This window comes from Neophocaena asiaeorientalis, unplaced genomic scaffold (assembly GCF_003031525.2).
Source record: "Neophocaena asiaeorientalis asiaeorientalis breed wild unplaced genomic scaffold, Neophocaena_asiaeorientalis_V1.1 scaffold648, whole genome shotgun sequence".
In the NCBI taxonomy this organism is placed as follows: Eukaryota; Metazoa; Chordata; class Mammalia; order Artiodactyla; family Phocoenidae; genus Neophocaena; species Neophocaena asiaeorientalis.
Genome location: NW_020172781.1, coordinates 2,134,910 through 2,151,797, shown reverse-complemented (window position 1 = coordinate 2,151,797; position 16,888 = coordinate 2,134,910). Strand labels below are relative to the sequence as shown.

At 56.4% G+C, this 16,888-nt stretch overlaps 2 protein-coding genes across 14 annotated transcripts in view; one reads left to right on the top strand and one right to left on the bottom strand.

Annotated features, from left to right (window-relative positions):
* SLC8B1 (solute carrier family 8 member B1) overlaps nt 1-4,715 on the top strand; it is a 30,706-nt gene extending 25,991 nt beyond the window's left edge. For 4 of the 7 annotated variants that reach the window (XM_024741455.1, XM_024741456.1, XM_024741457.1 and 1 more), the window contains 2 exons: nt 948-1,012; nt 3,510-4,715. In XM_024741455.1, coding sequence (XP_024597223.1) covers nt 948-1,012; nt 3,510-3,707 — 263 coding nt within the window. In that variant the 3' untranslated portion in view covers nt 3,708-4,715. The remainder of the gene's footprint in view (nt 1-947; nt 1,013-3,509) is intronic. The other 3 variants (XM_024741459.1, XM_024741458.1, XM_024741460.1) reach the window with 2 other exon arrangements.
* Nucleotides 4,716-4,940: 225 nt separating this feature from the next.
* TPCN1 (two pore segment channel 1) overlaps nt 4,941-16,888 on the bottom strand; it is a 65,964-nt gene continuing 54,016 nt past the window's right edge. For 6 of the 7 annotated variants that reach the window (XM_024741448.1, XM_024741449.1, XM_024741452.1 and 3 more), the window contains 10 exons: nt 15,978-16,085; nt 14,900-14,971; nt 14,266-14,355; nt 12,787-12,902; nt 11,994-12,040; nt 11,366-11,434; nt 11,079-11,163; nt 9,577-9,716; nt 9,302-9,382; nt 4,941-7,649 (listed from right to left, as the gene is read on the bottom strand). In XM_024741448.1, coding sequence (XP_024597216.1) covers nt 7,530-7,649; nt 9,302-9,382; nt 9,577-9,716; nt 11,079-11,163; nt 11,366-11,434; nt 11,994-12,040; nt 12,787-12,902; nt 14,266-14,355; nt 14,900-14,971; nt 15,978-16,085 — 928 coding nt within the window. In that variant the 3' untranslated portion in view covers nt 4,941-7,529. The remainder of the gene's footprint in view (nt 7,650-9,301; nt 9,383-9,576; nt 9,717-11,078; nt 11,164-11,365; nt 11,435-11,993; nt 12,041-12,786; nt 12,903-14,265; nt 14,356-14,899; nt 14,972-15,977; nt 16,086-16,888) is intronic. The other variant, XR_003002774.1, reaches the window with a different exon arrangement.

The following is a 16,888-nucleotide window of genomic DNA, read 5'->3' as shown; positions in this document are numbered from 1 at the left end:
AATGAGGTGACAGAAGTGCTTTGCACCTGGCAAACAGCAGTGATGGCAGACATTCGTCTTGTTAGGGCAGAGGTATTATTAGTAGGTGCCCACACACTAAGCTTGTGGAAGACCCCTCCCTCTTGCTTACAGATGTCATGGTCTGTAGATGTCAGGGTTGGCAAACTTTTTCTTAAAGGGCCAGAGAGTACATATGTTAGATTTTGTGGACCATAGGATCTCTTTTGCAGCTCCTCAACTCTGCTGTTGTAATGTGAAAACAGCCATGGGCAATACATAAACAAATGGGCGTGACTGGGTCCCAATATAACTTCATTAATAAAAGCAGGCCTTGGGCCGGACTGTCCTGCAGGCTTTAATTTGCCACCCCTTGGTCTATATAGAAAAGGCAGGGTCAGGCTGCCTGGGGCTGTGAAAAAGACAGGGCTTTGAATCTCGACAGTCTTGGATGACAGTCTCGGGTGCCGGTTCCAGCGCTGCCGCACGCCAGCTGTGTGACCTGTGTGCAGCGTGCTTCCTGCTGTCTGTCACTCCCAGTGCTCGCTGTGACCCGCTCCTGGCTTTAGGGCTGTGGCTTCTCCTGACCACAGCCCTAAAGCCAGGTTGGGGTGGGAAGGACGGGGCCCTGGCTGGAGCAGTGTCCCCTAGACATGCTCTGTCACCAGTCTCCGCAGTGGACCGTGGGTTGTCACTTCACCTCACATCCCATTTCTCCATCTCACCAGGAACCAAGCGTTTCTCTCACCTCCTGCGATCCTTACAGACTGAGGCAAAATGTGCACTGGAGACTCTCTTAGAGGTGCTAAAACTGGATAAGGTCTCCTCAGACAGGGTGGCTTTTGGGGAGAGGGGGGAGCACAGCCAGAGATCAGAAAGAAAGCCAGTGGGCTGTGTGGTCGGGGTTATGGGGCGTTATGTTCTGGCAAACTTCCTGAGCTGGCCTGCAGATATCCTGGTGGGCGTGGGGCTGGGCTGCCTGCTCCAGATCTCCAGGGGCCACGTGGCAGTGGAGGTGAGTGGCCAGATGCTTCTGCAGGGACCTCCTCATAGAGCTCTCTTCTCCTCCTCCCCTCTCCTCCCCTTCTCCCTCCTCCTCTCCCTCCTCCCAGTCCTCCTCTTCCCCCTCCCTTCTCTGGACCGGAGACCATTCACATCTCAGTAGATGACACTGGGGAGAGGACTGGTCTACATTTGCGACATGTCTGATGTGTAGAATATCTTAAAAACATTTTGCATATGGGGTTAAAAAAGGTATTCCTTGCAAGGTCACAGAGTAATTAAGATGTAGCTTTGAGGGAAAGGGGCGGGAAGGCCCAGGATTGGGGTCTTGGTCTCATCACTGAAGTCTCTTGCTATGTGACTTTGAATGAATCAGGACTCTGAGGATCTTTGAGCCTCAGTTTCCTCACCTGTGAAATGGGGTTGATGCCCCCACCAACACCACTACCACCACCACCACCACCACCACAAGCTTCCTGGATAAGCAGACATGAGGTACGGGCCAGGCTGCCCACCACTGCCTGGGGTGAGAGAGAATGTTGGCAACAGCCCAGAAAGGGGGGATCTCCATAGATTTGGAGAAGTTCTGAAATGCACTGAACAGCAGAGTTTCTGTGGGTTCAAGGGCACCCAGGAATTTCCTGGGAGCGCATGAGACCTCCTGACCCAGGCATTCCAGGGGCTGGGGGCTAGAAACCTGCACTTTAAACATGCTCCCTGGGGACCGATGAAGCTTAGGACACTTGGAAACAGGTTTCCAACAAGGTTGAAAACTCAAATACTACTTCAGGGCAGGTAACCAAATCTTGTGAGTGACTCGGGTGGGCCTCCTGTGGCCAGATAATCCAGCTTTTCTAGAGGAGAAATCGAGATTCCTAAGTGAACTTTTCTCTTTGGAAACGGTGCGCAGGGCCAGCAGCACCCCGTGCAAGGCAGAGTCAACCTAGATTCGGGCCCCAGCTTTGCATTCCCAAGGACTTGGATTCAGAGGCCAAACCAGAGAAGGATGGAGACGGGGAGGGGATGTGGCCCAGGGGATGGTTTTAAGGCCAATCGCGTGGAAGCACTTGGAAAGTGCAGCTGAATGATGGCGTCGTTAATGGGAACAAAGTCGCCCACCTCTTTCTCCAAGAGGCAGCTAGTTGTTGAACAGATTCTTGCGGCTGACTTGTAATTAACTGGCAGCAGGGCGGCCTTTCACAGTGGCCACGCCCATAAGCAAATAGCTACTTACGCTTGAAAAGTTTGCTTTTCTAAGGGGTAAACACCCTCTGTCTGCAAATTTTGTTTATACTCTTCAGGGGTTTAATAGGTTCCTTTCATTCTCGATTTTCAGGCGGCTCCTGATAATGAGTCTTTAGGGGTTGGCCCCCTGAGGGCCCTACTTCTTTTCTCTGGCTCCTTGTGGAATGCGTGTGTGGGGGTGTGTCTGTCTGTCTGCATTCCACTGCCTTTGTGATCCTGCTTTTAATTGCATAAGACATAGGGCATCATGAGAGGTCATCATAGAAGGATGTCCGTGGCGTGTTGTTGGCTGAAAAACAGGTTGCTCTTAAACACACGTACCTATTGTATGGTCCCATTTGTGGTTTCAGAATGGATGGACAGGCCTGTATGTGCACACGTGTGCCCACACATCTGTGGGTACACGTATCATCGTATGGGGAGACAGGGTAGGGCATGAGCTTGGACTTCGGACTTGGGCCCTGTCACGTACTACAGCTGACCCTTGAACGACATGGGAATTAGAGGTGCTGAGTCCCTGACACAGTCGCAAATCTGAGTACTGCTATCTCTGCCTCAAAAGCAAAGGAATTGATAAATGACTGACGGGGGACAGGATGCCGGAAGAGTTTGCATAGAGTCACGACTCAAACCCTAGCTCTTTCGATTCCACGTACTGTGATCTCTAATTCAACACGAACTTCCCCCACCACCACCACGCTTAATTTAAAGATCGTGAAATGAAAATACAAGTACTATAGTTGTTGAAAAAAGTCCGCATATAAGCTGACCCATGCAGTTCAAGCCAGTGCTGTTCAAGGGTCAGGTGTACTGGTTTCCTCACTGTGGACTGGTAGCTAAGGTGGGTGTAATATACCTAGCATAGCACCTAGGGTTAAGTCTTCCATATATGTTAGATAGGCGCTAACTAAATCTGAAAGGGAGAGAAGTAGGAAGAGGACAATTTCATTTCCTTTTATTCTGTGTTGCTGGAGAATTTTTCAACTACTGCATGTAATATATATATGTATACATATATATGCATATTTTTATATATACATACATATCTACATATACATATGTAACCTATATGAATTAGTTTCCTGGGGCTGCCATAACAAATTACCACATACCAGGTGGCTTAAAAACATTGAACTTCAAGGTGCGGGGTGCCACCCCACTGGGCAGGCCAAAAGTTCCTCCCTGGCCCCTAACGAGGGGCCCTCAAACCTCAGTTTGACTGTCGGGCTGCAGTGACCCAGCCTCTCTCCCCGTGTTGCCCGCAGCTGGAGCCTGATGGACTGTTGGTGTGGGTCTTGGCTGGCACCCTAGGCCTCAGCCTCGTCTGTTCCCTGGTCTCGGTCCCACTGCAGTGCTTCCAGCTGAACAGAGTTTACGGCTGCTGCCTGCTTCTCTTGTACTTGACCTTCCTCCTGGTGGCCCTGCTCACTGAATTTGGAGTGATTCGCTTGAAAACTGTGTGAGTGAAGCTGTGTCGGGGTCCGCCACGTGGTCGGGAGGTGTCGCTGCAGGCGGTGAGATGGAGGATGAAGTTTCTTCGTTCGAACCCGCTCGCCTGAGCGTGGCCAAGGCCGAGACCATGAACGGGGTGTGCGCTCGTGGGGCTGTGCTCTCTGCCGAAGCTTCCCAGTCGCTGCTGTGTGCAGTTAGGTCAGCTAAACCTTGTTTCTGGGGCTGCGGAGGCTGGGCTTCCCTGTGGACAGAGTTCCAGGCAGCAGGTAGACTTCCTTGCGTTATCTCCAGAGCCTCTTGAAAGTTGGGGTCTGGGGCGAAGGGGATGCCTGGGTGCCTTCCAGGCTGGAAGACCCCAAAGAGTTCAGGGCTGGAGACAGTTGTGGAGGCCCAGGCCCCTCCCCACAGTCACGCCCTGTTGCCTTCCTGCTGCTTCTCTCAGGGCTGCCAAACCCGGGTTTAGGGAGTCAGGGTGACTCGGACCTGGCAGATAGAACAGCTTGTGTGCTGTGGGCCTCGGGCCGATGCGGGCTGAGTTCTAGAGCTGCGCTGTCCAACAGAAATAGAATGTGAGACTTGTACCTAATTTTGAATCTTCTAGTCGCCACGTTAATAAAGCCAAAAGAAAAAGGTGAACTTAATGATAATACGTATCATCCAAACTAGCAGCCAGTGGCACTGGCCCATGAGTGGCTGCCATTTGGACAGCACAGCTCTAGACTCTGCCTCTAGAACTGGCCGCTGGCTTCAGAGGTTTCCCCAGATGCAAAACAGGAGCCGGTTGGACTGTGCCCTGTGCCTACCTCAGGGGGAGCCCTGGGCTGGGGCTGCTTTGCCTGTGAGCTCCTGGGAGGGTGATGAGCGCTCCCGGGCGCCTTCCTGCTGTCAGCCAGTGACCCGCCTTTTCAATAAGCAGCTCTTCTGTTTGCTCAATGCCTTATGCCCGCAGTAAAGGGACTCAGTTGTCTTTTTTTCCAATGAAAAAATTATTAAATATTTCAAGTAAACAGAAAACAACATACAGCTGGCTGTTACTAGTTCTTCTTAACCGGGGTCAGGCTGACAAGTGGTCGGTTCCAGGGCCGAAGGCGCTTGGGCCTGACGGATCTGGACTTGGTGGCACGTCTAGGGGTGGGGCTGAGGTAGGGTCAGGAATGGGCATGGATGGGTCCTCTTCCTGTTCCCCACGATCTCAGAAGCCACCGAATGGTGCCTGGTGGAAGTCACGAGGCAGCAGCCGCGTGTACAAAGCAGAGGCTCTTTTATTAATACGCCAGAAATCCGGAGACGCGGTGGGTTTTCTAGGTAACAAACCCCCATTGTACAAAAACCTTACAGCGTCGCCCCCTCTGTCTGTACAAAATGATTGTCATGTGGTGTGGAGTAAGGCTGGGTTGGGGGAGGGAAGCAAGGAGGAGGGGCCAGATGGTGTCCCCCCGAAAGCGGGGCAGGGGCCCAGGGCCATCACAGACACTGACAGGTGGTGTGACCCAGACCCAGTCGGCGCATCTCACCTTGGTGGTGGTCAGCTGACGTGGGAGGTGAGAGGGCATCCAAGCTGGATGTCCTGGGTCCCCAGAGCTCACAGCCCTGGGTGACACCCGCTCCCTGCTCGATGGCCTGTGTACAAGTCAGAGGGTCAACTTGAGGAGGCCCCCAGTGACCCCGAAGGGGCAGCTGTCCTTAGCCTCAGTAGTGAGGGTGCCCACCAGTGGCTGGAGTCTGGTGCAACAGCACTGTTGCCACTTGGCTTTCATCCCGTTCCTGGCTAAAACTGGGCCTTTCGCAGGATGGGGTTGGGAGGCCTGGACTAGATCCCACTCTTCCTGGTACCAGCCTTCACCCTGGGGGCTGGGGGGCTGCGCTCAGTTTCCCTGGTGCCCCTCCCAGGTTTCAGCCTCCTGGGGGCAGATGCTGAGGTCGGGGGACTCACGCCCTCCTCTGAAAGCCGCCCCTTGACTCCTGCTTCCAGAATGCCCATTTCAATAAACAAAAGCTGAAAGGCACCCAAATATGCAAACAAAGTTACTTCTCCGGAGAGGGGAAGGGGCTCTGGCCTGGGGCTTGGTGCCGAGCTGCCTGCGATGGCCCGTGGCCCTCCAGAGATAAAAGAGGACATCTGTCTCCCGACTCCCTTGGGGAATCTCAGTGGTTCTCAGTGATTCGTTGTTTCCCTAAAAGGCTGTGCTTTAAAAACAGAAACGTCCGCCACTTCTCCCCTAGTGAGGGGCAGAGCTGTGTGGTGCTGGCCGTGGGACCAGCCTGTCCAAGGCCACAGTCGAGAAGACCTGGCCGTGGAGATGGGGCACCACACCCTGGGATCAGGCCCTGCCCGGCTGGGAAGAGGATGTGGCGAGGGCGAGTTTGCCCACCCGCCTCCCTAAGTCACGGAGGCAGCGGAGGCAGCTGGAAAGCGGGGGTTGGGGCAGGATGCCCAGTGCAGGCCGCTTCCCCTGCCCCCTCCCCCCACCTGCCCCTTTCATCCCTGCTTCTGCCACCTCTGCTGCCTGCACTGAGATAAGCTCACCGCCCAGGAGAGCTGAGCCAAGGCTCCCTCTGCTCTGACCCTGCTTCTGCCGCTGCCACCACCGCTCACCGGAGCTGCCAACGCCGACAGCCTGCTATAGGTTCAAGCCCCGACTGCATCCTGATCTCAGAGAACTCTCCCAAGGTCCCTGGGGAACTCAGGAAACTGACAGGCCACCTGAACCTACTCCGGGGAGTGGAAACCTCGGGGTGAGCCGCGTCCCCAGCCCTACCTCAGTCAGGTCCACGGAGGGCGACTGCTCAAGGTGAGGGGGGAGCTGGCCAAGGAGACCACGGGTTCAGCCGCAGGGCAGCCGTGGACAGCCTGAGGTGAGCCTCCGTGCTCTTTGTTCCCGTTTCCAGCAAATGCACACACGTGAAAGGATCTGCTGTTGTCTTTAGCAGAATCCTGAATTAACCAAAATGTCTTTTTGCTTAAACAGGACGATCCCAAGGAAAAGGGATTTAAGGAGAAAGCCCATTTCAGGACCTGGTCTGGGGTGGTAGCCATCGGCCTGGCCTCTTGCCCGTCTTCTTCCTCCTACTGGGCTGTGATTCCAAAGGCCATTTTAGGAGGATTTTCAGCCACAAGCGTTGAAACCAAAAGAAGGGTAGGTGAGAAGGCTCATGGAGCTGGGATACGGCCTCTCTCGCCTCCTGGCACTGGCTGAGATCTGACCATATGGAATAACCACAGCCCTGGATCACTCGTTCCAGTAGGTGCTGGGTACTGGTCCCCCAAGGGAACGCCCAATTTCATTATTATATCTAGAGACATACCAACCCAAGGATGTGGGTTCTTTCCTTCCTAAGTGGTTTTGTCCCTAAAGCAGAACACAGACACCCCAGGATGTGGGCCACAGGGCAGGTTAGTGGGGAAGCTAGCTGTCAGCCTGGGCGGGATTCTGAAAGCAGCATCAGGAAGACGGTATGGCTCTGGCCTAGGGACGCTGGCCCACGCTGAAGGCAAGCCCTGCAGAGATCGGCAGAATCCATTCAAGTGCTCTTGTGAAGGGCCCTTCTGGAGATTTCCATGTTAATAAGAAGAGCTCCTAGTGGCCTGATCCTCCCCAAAATGAAACTGACTTCTGGGGTTAACAGGGCAAGGTGGGTACAAACCAAACCTCAACTTGTCTGCCTGTCTTTCCTTTTTCCTATATATAAATATTTGCATATTTATGAAGGTATGTGTGTATATATATATATAAAACATATATATATATATATACACACGTTATTCTGATACATTGTAGTAAAATAATACTATTGTGTTATTGCATAGAAGAGATGGCTTTTGCAGGCTGGGCTTAGGTGATGGTCTGGGAGCGCTGGCGGCTGCCTGGAGGCTGCGGGGTGCTGGGGACCACGCAGCCGCTGAGCTGTCGTTGCTGCCGCTCCTGCTTCCGGGCGTGTTCCTCATACCACTCCTAAGGCAGAGAGCAGACAGGGTGCTGAGCGGGCCCCAGCCCTGCCCCCCAGCCTACCGGGGTCACCCAGGCTGGGCAGTGCTGTTGACCCTCCCAGACCTGCTGGGAATTCTGAATAGGACCCTAAATAGAAAAATGACGATGCAATCTTTCCCTTTTTAACTAGAGATTTGCAAACCTCCTTGTCAAGTGTGCCTGCTTTCAATGAGGCCCAGGTAGTAATAATCACCCTTTACTTGTGAACACGATCTGTGTGGTTCACAAAGGGATGTGTGCCCCCCCACCCCCTCGCCAACCCCCTGTGTTATCCCTTTTGAGCTGGGTGTCCTCATTTTACACCCAGGAAACCCGAAGCTCAGAAGTTGTATGAAGCTTGAGTGCATCTCCCAACTCCCCGGTTGCTTTGCTGCCCTCCAGAATGGCTGTGAGAGCATTTTGAAAAAAACCAAACAGCTCACCCGCCTAAGACTATTATCATTATATCATCCGACATTTTCAGGGACAGACGTATTCAGGTAATTGAGAAATTTTAAATATAAACCCTATGTTTTTAAAGAGTCTGAACCACAGAACTTTAGAGCTTAAAAAATTAGAGAGATGGCCTAGTTCTGTGCCCCCTCTTTCCACAGAGGGGCAGACTGAGGCCAGGAGTGGACGGCCCAACGGCATGTCTAGTGCCGTCCCCTCCCCTCTGCTTCGTGAGGCAGGGACTGTCCCCCTCTCATAGATGGGGATGGGCTGCGTGACCTGCCCAAGGTCACGGAGCCTGGGATCAAACCCGGGTTTTATGACACCAGAGCTCATGTTGATTCCTCATCTCTGTGACTCGGAGTGCAGTGATTCGCCAGGTCTTCGCCCAGACCCCTTGTGTTTTTACAGATAAGGTGTGAGTCGCTTCAGGGGACTGCAGCCTCCCGGCCTTTTGGGCTCGGACCCTGGTCATCACTGTCCCAGGGAAACAAGGGTTTCCAGCCTGAAAACAGCAGAGTCACAGTGGCTGGCGAGGGAGCTGGGAGCCTGGGCGGATGGGTGGCCCGAAGTCCATGGCTCTGTCTGGGCTGCAGAGCGCCAGCCCACGGGGTGCTTCGCAAGCTCTTTCACTTAGCAGCCAATGTGGGAAGACGGGGAGAGTTTGCAAAAAAAATACCTGACTTTTCCCTTCTCTTAAATTAGAAAACAAAAACAGTCAAAAACCCCAAGAAAGCCAGGCGCAGCAGGCCCTTGTTCCTATCGGGCAACGTCTGGCTGGATGTGGGAAGGACCATCCTCTTTGAAGAGGCCGGTCCAGGCCAGCTCGCCAGGGCCCCCCATGCTCCCTGCTCTGCCTGGAACGTCTCCCGCCGTACGCGTTTCCTTTGCTGTTCTGGCTCAGAGGAGGAGAATGAGATGTGAGGTCAGTGACATATGTGGAAGAGTGGACAGGGTGGCGGCCTATGTTGGGGAATGCTTCAAGGGTTCAAGGCTGAGCCCTGAAGCCCCCCCCCGTGGCCGACCTGAGCAGTGGTCCACTGGTAGTGGTCCCAACAGATAATCCCACAGCTCCCCACTAAGCTCCCCACACATCAAGATGGGGACCAGAGAGCGGCCTCTGCCCAGCAGCGGGAGGACCACTCCCAGGAGGATCTGGGCAGCATGGTCGGGGGTGCTCCTACCTGAATCTCCTCTTGGTACATCTTTAGGCTCAGATCGCTTTTGGTCCTCGATCTCCGTCCCAGAAACACCAAGGTATTTTGCTAGAGAAGAACAGAAAGGCTGCAGGGACCAGCCCGAGCCAGGGTCCTGGCGCCCGGCCTCACCCCCTCTTCTGGCTTCTGCAACGGTGCCCCCCAAAAGTGTCACCAAAACTTGAGGGGATGGACAGCGGGGGAGTGTTTGCACTAAGCCACAACCCGCTCCCTCCGTGGGACGAGGCCCTGTCGCTCCCCACCTCGTATCTCTCCATTTGAGAGAGGATCTTGAGCAACTGGGCGATGTCAGAGGCGGCTCCCCAGGCCTCCTGGTAGAGCTTCAGGACAGCAATCAGCTCATCTTTGGAGATTTCCTTCTCAAGGGTGATACCGCTGTCAACTGCAGGACGGGAGGGCGGCAGGGGGAAGGAGCCTGGGACTCAGAGCCCCCCGTCTGGCTTGGTTTAGCCATCCTCCCTGCTCCCTATGGAGGCCTTAAGGTTCCCTCTCCCAGCAAAACTCTGGATCAGCACGACCCCCTCCCCCCACCATCTGGAACTCACGTCCCTCCCCATCCCCTCCCTTTGCTGGGGCTGTCAGGAGCACTGGTCAGGCCACCAGCTTACAGGGACAGAGGGTTTCAGGAGGGAGTCTCTGAGCAAAAAGAAAATGATCAGGTAGTCTGAGAGAACAGAGATTTGGAAACAAGTAGTAACAGGGATGTGGCGGTTCTGATGGAGAACCTGGCAAGAATGAAGGATCATTAGCAGAAAGCGGTGCACTCTGGGAAAAGGGAAGCAAGGGGTCGCGAGCTGCAGAAGGAAGCAGTAGTCGGCTCTGGTCAACGGTATTTACACCGTTTCAATCAAGAGCCAGAGGACGAACACAGGGTTTAGAAAGGCGGAGACGATAACTAAAAGGGGGAACAGCTAAGGATGAACAGTCGGGGAGATGAGGAAGGCGGGACAGAGGGCTGCTGGGGTCACAATCAGCCTTCGATTTTTCTTGATCTCCGGCCTGTACTCTCCTGATTTTTTAAATGAGATCACGTGCATTTTTCTGTCATTTAGTATTTGAAAAATCAATGCAAATAAGAGATCAAGAAAGCTAAGCCAGGACTTGGGTGGTGGCACAGTGGTTAAGAATCTGCCTGCCGGGCTTCCCTGGTGGCGCAGTGGTTGAGAGTCCACCTGCCGATGCGGGGGACACGGGTTCGTGCCCTGGTCCGGGAAGATCCCACATGCCGTGGAGCGGCTGGGCCTGTGAGCCACGGCCGCTGAGCCTGCGCGTCCGGAGCCTGTGCTCCGCAACGGGAGAGGCCACAACAGTGAGAGGCCCATGTACCGCATAAAAAAAAAAAAAAAAAAAAGAATCTGCCTGCCAATGCAGGGGACAGGGGTTCAAGCCCCAGTCCGGGAAGATCCCACATGCCGCGGAGCAACTAAGCTCGTGCGCCACAACTACTGAGCCTGCGCTCTAGAGCCCGCGAGCCACAACTCCTGAAGCCCATGTGCCTGGAGCCCGTGCTCCGCAAAAAGAGGAGCCACGGCAATGAGAAGCCCGCGCACTGCAACAAAGAGTAGCCCCCGCTCGCCACAACTACAGAGAGCCCACGCGCAGTAACAAAGACCCAACGCGGCCAAAAATAAATAAAATTGAGGGGAAAAAAAAGAAAGCTAAGCCAGATCAGTAAGCTGAACTGCCAGAAGACTGGACAGACAGATAAGCGGCAAACGCCCCTGCTCCAGCCACTTGCACAGACCTTCTGAGTCCCGGTTCTTGCGGCTGTAGTTCATGCGGAAGACGAAGGCTTCGAGAATGAAGGCGACAATGATAGTCATCACCACCTGGCCAGGCATGGAGAGGAGGAGCAGAAAGAGAGAGGAATGAGGGGGGCGTGAGCTGCTGCGGGGCCCCAGAGCCGACAGAGCCCGGTCAGATGTGTCCCCGGCCCCCTCCTCCCTGAGCTACTGCCCGATAAGCAGGGGCAGCTGGAGGCTTGGAGGATGGAGGATGGAGGAGGGCATTCTGTGTCCCTGGACCTCCTACCATGGTCACGATGTAGAAGGTCATGAAGTAGAGGCGGCTCCAGTGGGAGGTCTGCGAGGTGATGCCTTCCTGGAGACAGAGGGAAGCAGGGAGTGAGCGAGATCCTGGGGTGGGGGGCCGGGTCGCTGTCTACGCAGGCTTCTCCGTGGCCCCTGCTCTCTACAGACCCTTCCTGATCGGTTGTGGAAGACGAAGGAGGGGGACCTTGCTCCCTTGGGTCTAAAAATCCCTCTGAGCTCCTAAGGCCTGGACACTCCCCCCAGGACTGATACGGCCAACCTTTGGAAGAGTTTAAGGAATGGAAAAAAACAACCAACCAACCACACTTGCCACACTGTTTCTTGATTGAAAAGTCTCCCTCACAGTGGTGGGAGCAGGACAGAGACCCAGAGGCTAACTGGCCTCTCCTGGCTGCTGGGGGATGTGTGGAAAGCAGGGACAAAAGCCACGTCCAGCAAGTGCGGAGGGGTAGGCTCTTGGGATTCAGGCCATACCGTGGTGTCCCTGCAGAACCCTGCCCCTGCGGGGGACGGGGAGAGCAATGCACCCCAGGCTGCGTGAGGGGAGATGGGAGCTGGCCTCAGAGGATGGTGGAAGGATGCCCCCAGAAGCTGACGGAGGTCCTTACCATGATGATGTACCAGTTGTTGACAACTGTGAGCTCAAACAAGGTCACTGCCAAAGGGAAGGGAGAAACAGAAAGCATCTTGATCAGACCTGCTTTTGCAAAGTGAGTGTCAAGCGGCCTCTCTCCACCTATCCTGAGTACCACGCACTTGTCTGCCGGGGTGGCCTGTGAGCTCCCGAGAGCGCAGCCGAGGCGCTTCCTGAGCGTCCATCCCACAGGGAGTGCTGCCACCTTGGCCGGTCCCCGAAAGGGTGCATCTTTGGCCTCAGCAGCTCGTGATGGACCAGGGGTGGAGATACTGGGGAAGGAGTCCCCAGACCTTCCTTGGTGTAGATCTGGGATGTCGTGAGGGGATCCCTTCCTCTTGAGAAGCTGTGTCTGGCCTCCCGGCCTCTCCATGGAAGCCAGGAGCAGAGCTGTGTGGGCCTGGCCTGGGTAGTACGGGACACTGTGGCTGGCTGGTGTGGCCAGGTCCCACCCTGCAACTGTGGAGCTGTGACAAGGGGGCTGGTTCCCTAGCATCGGGCTGTACCCATCTCCCAGCCAAGCATGAAGCCCTGCTGCTCCCCCAATGCTGAAAAAGTAACAGGAAACAAGCCCTGGGGTCTGGCCTGGACTGTACCCCCAAGGCTGGGCAAACCACAGGCTCCACTGGGGCCAGAGAGGACTCGAGAAAGTATGGCAAACGGCTCGGGATGGGGAGGCCTCGGGCAGCTCTGCTCCGCCCCACCTGGGACCTGCGGTGACCAAGGCAGTACCCAGGGCACGGTCCGCCTGGGCTTTCCGCACTCACCAAAGCTGTTCAGGATGTTGTCAAAATTGTTGAGATAGTAGTAGCCTTCCTCCACCACAGTCCTGTTGTCCACGGTGTGATTGAGCCAGCGGTAGGCGTCTGCCACTGTGCTCGTACTGGCCGGGGGAGACGGGGCGGGGGGACAGAGGGTTGGGCGGGAAGGTCACAAGATAACTGGTCACCTCAACAAAGTACAGAAAGTTTAAGCAAACCAAGGTCTGACTGAGGACCGTCTCTCTTGGCCCAGCCTGGTTTCCTGCCGAGCTCCCAGCTCCCTTGCCTGTCTTCCTGTCTCAAGGGGAGTCCCAGGGTGCTGGTGGGAACGCCCAGACTTGCCCCCCATTCCACCTTCACTTGGCATTTCTCTGCCGCCAGCCAGGCCTTCTTGCTCTCAGCGGCCAGAGCCCGGCGCTCTGGGAGGGAAGACAGAGGCAGTGCCTCCTCAAACACCACCCCCAGCCCCCTGCCCCCACCAGTCTGGGATCTGCCCTGGAGGCCGGGTGCCAACGGCAGCCCTCGAGAAGGGTCCTCCCCTCCTCCGGCTTTCCCCAGCACCTGGCTGGAGTGTTCTGTTCTGTTCTAATCGGTTGCCCCTGTTCTGAGAGTTTGTTTGCTACTTTCCTGCCAACCTCTTACGGCTGATCGGCTATAATTCACGGGGATGTTTTGACAAGCCTGGTCCTCGGGCCCCCAGGGAGCTTGTTCCCAAGGCAGAGTCCTGAGCCTCTGGCCTGTGTCGGACACGCAGGGTGGGGTCTAGAGTTTGCCCTTTTAAGCAGCGGCCCTGAGGATTCTGATGTGCCCTAAGGTTTGTGACCCACTGCTACAGGCTCTGGTTCTCAGCTTAGCCTGACGCTCAAAACGGCTACCAGTGTCTCTGAGAACTTTCTTTATCAGCGTTTGAAACCATAAGGACCAATTTTAAGAGAACACTGGATGGAGAATGAATGGCAGAGCACACGGATTTCATCATGGGGGCTTAGGAGGAAAGGGAGTGATCAAAGGAGGTTGTGTCCCCCGCTCTCTATCCCTGCCCCAGAGACCTTCCCGCACGTGTCTGCCCTCATCCTAACAGGCCACCCCTAGCTGATGTGTCTGCCCAGGTCCCCAGTCACCCCCGGGGAGAAGCAGGAGGAAGCTGTGGGACTCTGGCCTCGGGCCCCAGGCTGCTCCCGGTTCTGGAGGAGCCGCCGGCGCCCAGCCCGAAGGGTGAGCTGATGGAGACCTGGCTGGAGAGTGGCTCCTAGACCCTGCCTGGGGGACAGGGGAACTTGCTCAGACATCCTCACTTGAGAGAGGACCCTCTGCTTCCAGGTCCCTCCCTTAGCTGCTGCACTGAACTCATACGCCCTGGACGCAAAGCAGAGTGATTCTCAGGGCTTCAGAGGGTGCTGTGGCCTGGGGAGGTGGGCCCCTGAGGGGTCAGAGGCCAGCGTCCCAGTCCCGGCTGCCTGGGGCAGGGGCCCGCTCCGTACTCACTTGCAGCAGTTGGGGTAGAGGATCCCACAGAAGAATTCCATGCCCACGATGGCAAAGGAGTAGTAGAAGGTGAGCAGAGTGAGGCCCAGGCTAGGGAGGAGGGTCAGAAGAGACAGGGTGATCGAGGGCCGGCGGGAGACAGCAGCTCGCCCGGCGCCCCGGCATCCTCAGACCCCTGAGCTGACCGATGGAGACGCATGCCCCTAGCCAGGTGCACCAGCTGGACAGTGCCTGCAGGGGAGGGGCCTCGGATCCAGGTCTGGGGTAGAAAACAGCTCGAATCAGGACTCTATTACCAGACGCCCCTCTACCAGCGATTCACCCCTTACCTGTGAAGGTAGACTCACAGGTGACCCTTACCTGTGAACATAGACACAGGTGGTAAGTGAGTTGACAGCTCCCTGCCCTCCCTACTAAATATTTCAGACAGGTCAGTGGAGAAACGTGGAACCAGGGAGACCTGTGGTGGTCAAGGTCTCGGTCTCCTTGAAGAGATCTGACTCTGTCAGGCCCTCGATTTTTGTCCTTTTTGGGACTCCCCCGCCCCCTCCCCCCGAGACCACCCAGCTGCCCACCCCGAGGGGGCACAAGCCTCACGACGCCTGGCCCTGGGGGCCAAGAGGCAGGGCAGTACCTGGCCATCCGGGGCAGCAGTTCAAACATGGTGTCCAGCACGTTGCGGTAACGCTTCTTCAGTTTAAACAACCTGAGCGAGGGAAGCGGGCCCTGTCACTTACGGGTGCCGGGCGTGGCCGCAGCCCCTCCGTCCACAGCACCAGGTGGGGCGCGGCAGGCCCGGGGCCCCTCCACCACCTGAGCGCCTACTTTCCCCAGAGCCACCAGCCGGGCATCCAGCTCGGGTGACTCGCACCCTGGGCAGGGGCAGCGGGGGCGCCGGGACATCGCGGCGGGACGGGCCCTGCCCTGAAGGGAGGCAGGGCAAGACTCGTGAGCAGGCGCGGCGGAGGCTGGGTGCGGGGCGGGGCCTTGCCCGGGACGCTGCGGCAACCCTGGGACGGGAGAAGGCCGCGCCTACAGAGGAACCTGCGGTGCGGCAGCTGCTCCAGGTAAGAAAGGGGCGCCCTGTCCCTCACCTCCGCCTCTCCTCCTGGGCAGGACGGGAGGGGGCGATGGACGTGAATAGGATCGCAGCTGGATATTCTAGAGGAAAACCAGCCTTCTGAGGACACACAGAGATCTCTAACTAGTAAGGGACACCGTCCACGGATCTCTACAAATTTGTGCTGGTTTCCTACGGTGGTCCCTGGGGGAAAGCTGAGAGCAAGTGAGGGTTCTTCTTGACAAGGGACTGTGCCAGACGATCACGGCTGGCTGTGGTAGGGGCTCGAAAGTCCCTCTGGACCCTCAGAGGCCATGGCTCTCTGGTTGATGACTCTGAGCACGTGTGTTTCTGTGGCTGCAGCCGACACCAGTACAGGCCAGGTTCACTGGAGCCTTGAGCCATGTTTCTCTTCCACAGTCAGAGGCAACGGGTCCCAGGATGTGAGGAGGTGGGCACACCTGCCCAGGTGGAGACAAGGCCCCCACCATCCCCCCTCCCGCCACCCGCACTAGGTGCTCCTGCAGGGGCCGCGCCACCCCTGACACCAGGCCTGTGAGCCTTCTGGCTCCTGGTCACTCCCCAGACCAGTCTCAAGGCTCTCCCCACCCTCCCCTGCCCACCACTCCCAACCCCAGCCCTGCCCTGTCACCTCAGCAGCTGGAGGGGACGCAGGACCACTATGAAATAAAAAGGCTCCATGTTGAAGGCCAGAGCCAGCAGTCCCAGGAAGGCGAATGCTGTGACGAAGAAGTCGAACCTGGGAGGGAGGAGGAGAAGCCATGGTCTGTTCGGCCCACCCCTAGCCTCCCCCACGACGGCCAGTGGCTCCTCGGCCCTGTGCCCAGCACTCCCTTCCATGGAGCCCGCACACCAACCACCGCAAAGGCAGCCACAGGCCCCGCGGTGGCCCACAGCCAGCCAGCTTCCTACCGCTATCGGGTTTCTGAGGCTGGTGTGGCTGGGCCCCAGTCACAGCACACACCTCAGGGGTCAGACATGCCTATGGACGTCCCTGGTGGCGCAGTGGTTAAGAATCCGCCTGCTGGGTCTGCCTGCAGATTCAGGGGACACGGGTTCGTGCCCTGGTCCAGGAAGATCCCACATGCCGCAGAGCAGCTGGGCCCATGAGCCATGGCTGCTGACCCTGCACGTCCGGAGCCTGTGCTCCACAACAGGAGAGGCCACAACAGTGAGAGGCCTGCGTACCGCAAAAAAAATAAATAAATAAAAAATAATCCGCCTGCCGGGCTTCCCTGGTGGTGCAGTGGTAGAGAATCTGCCTGCTAATGCAGGAGACACGGGTTCAAGCCCTGGTCTGGGAAGATCCCACATGCCGCGGAGCAACTAGGCCCGTGAGCCACAACTACTGAGCCTGCGCATCTGGAGCCTGTGCTCTGCAACAAGAGAGGCCGCGATAGTGAGAGGCCCACGCACCGCGATGAAGAGGGGCCCCCGCTTGCCACAACTAGAGAAAGCCCTCGCACAGAAACGAAGACCCAGCACAGTAAAAATAAATTAATTAATTAATAAACTCCCACCCCCAACATCTAAAAAAAAAAA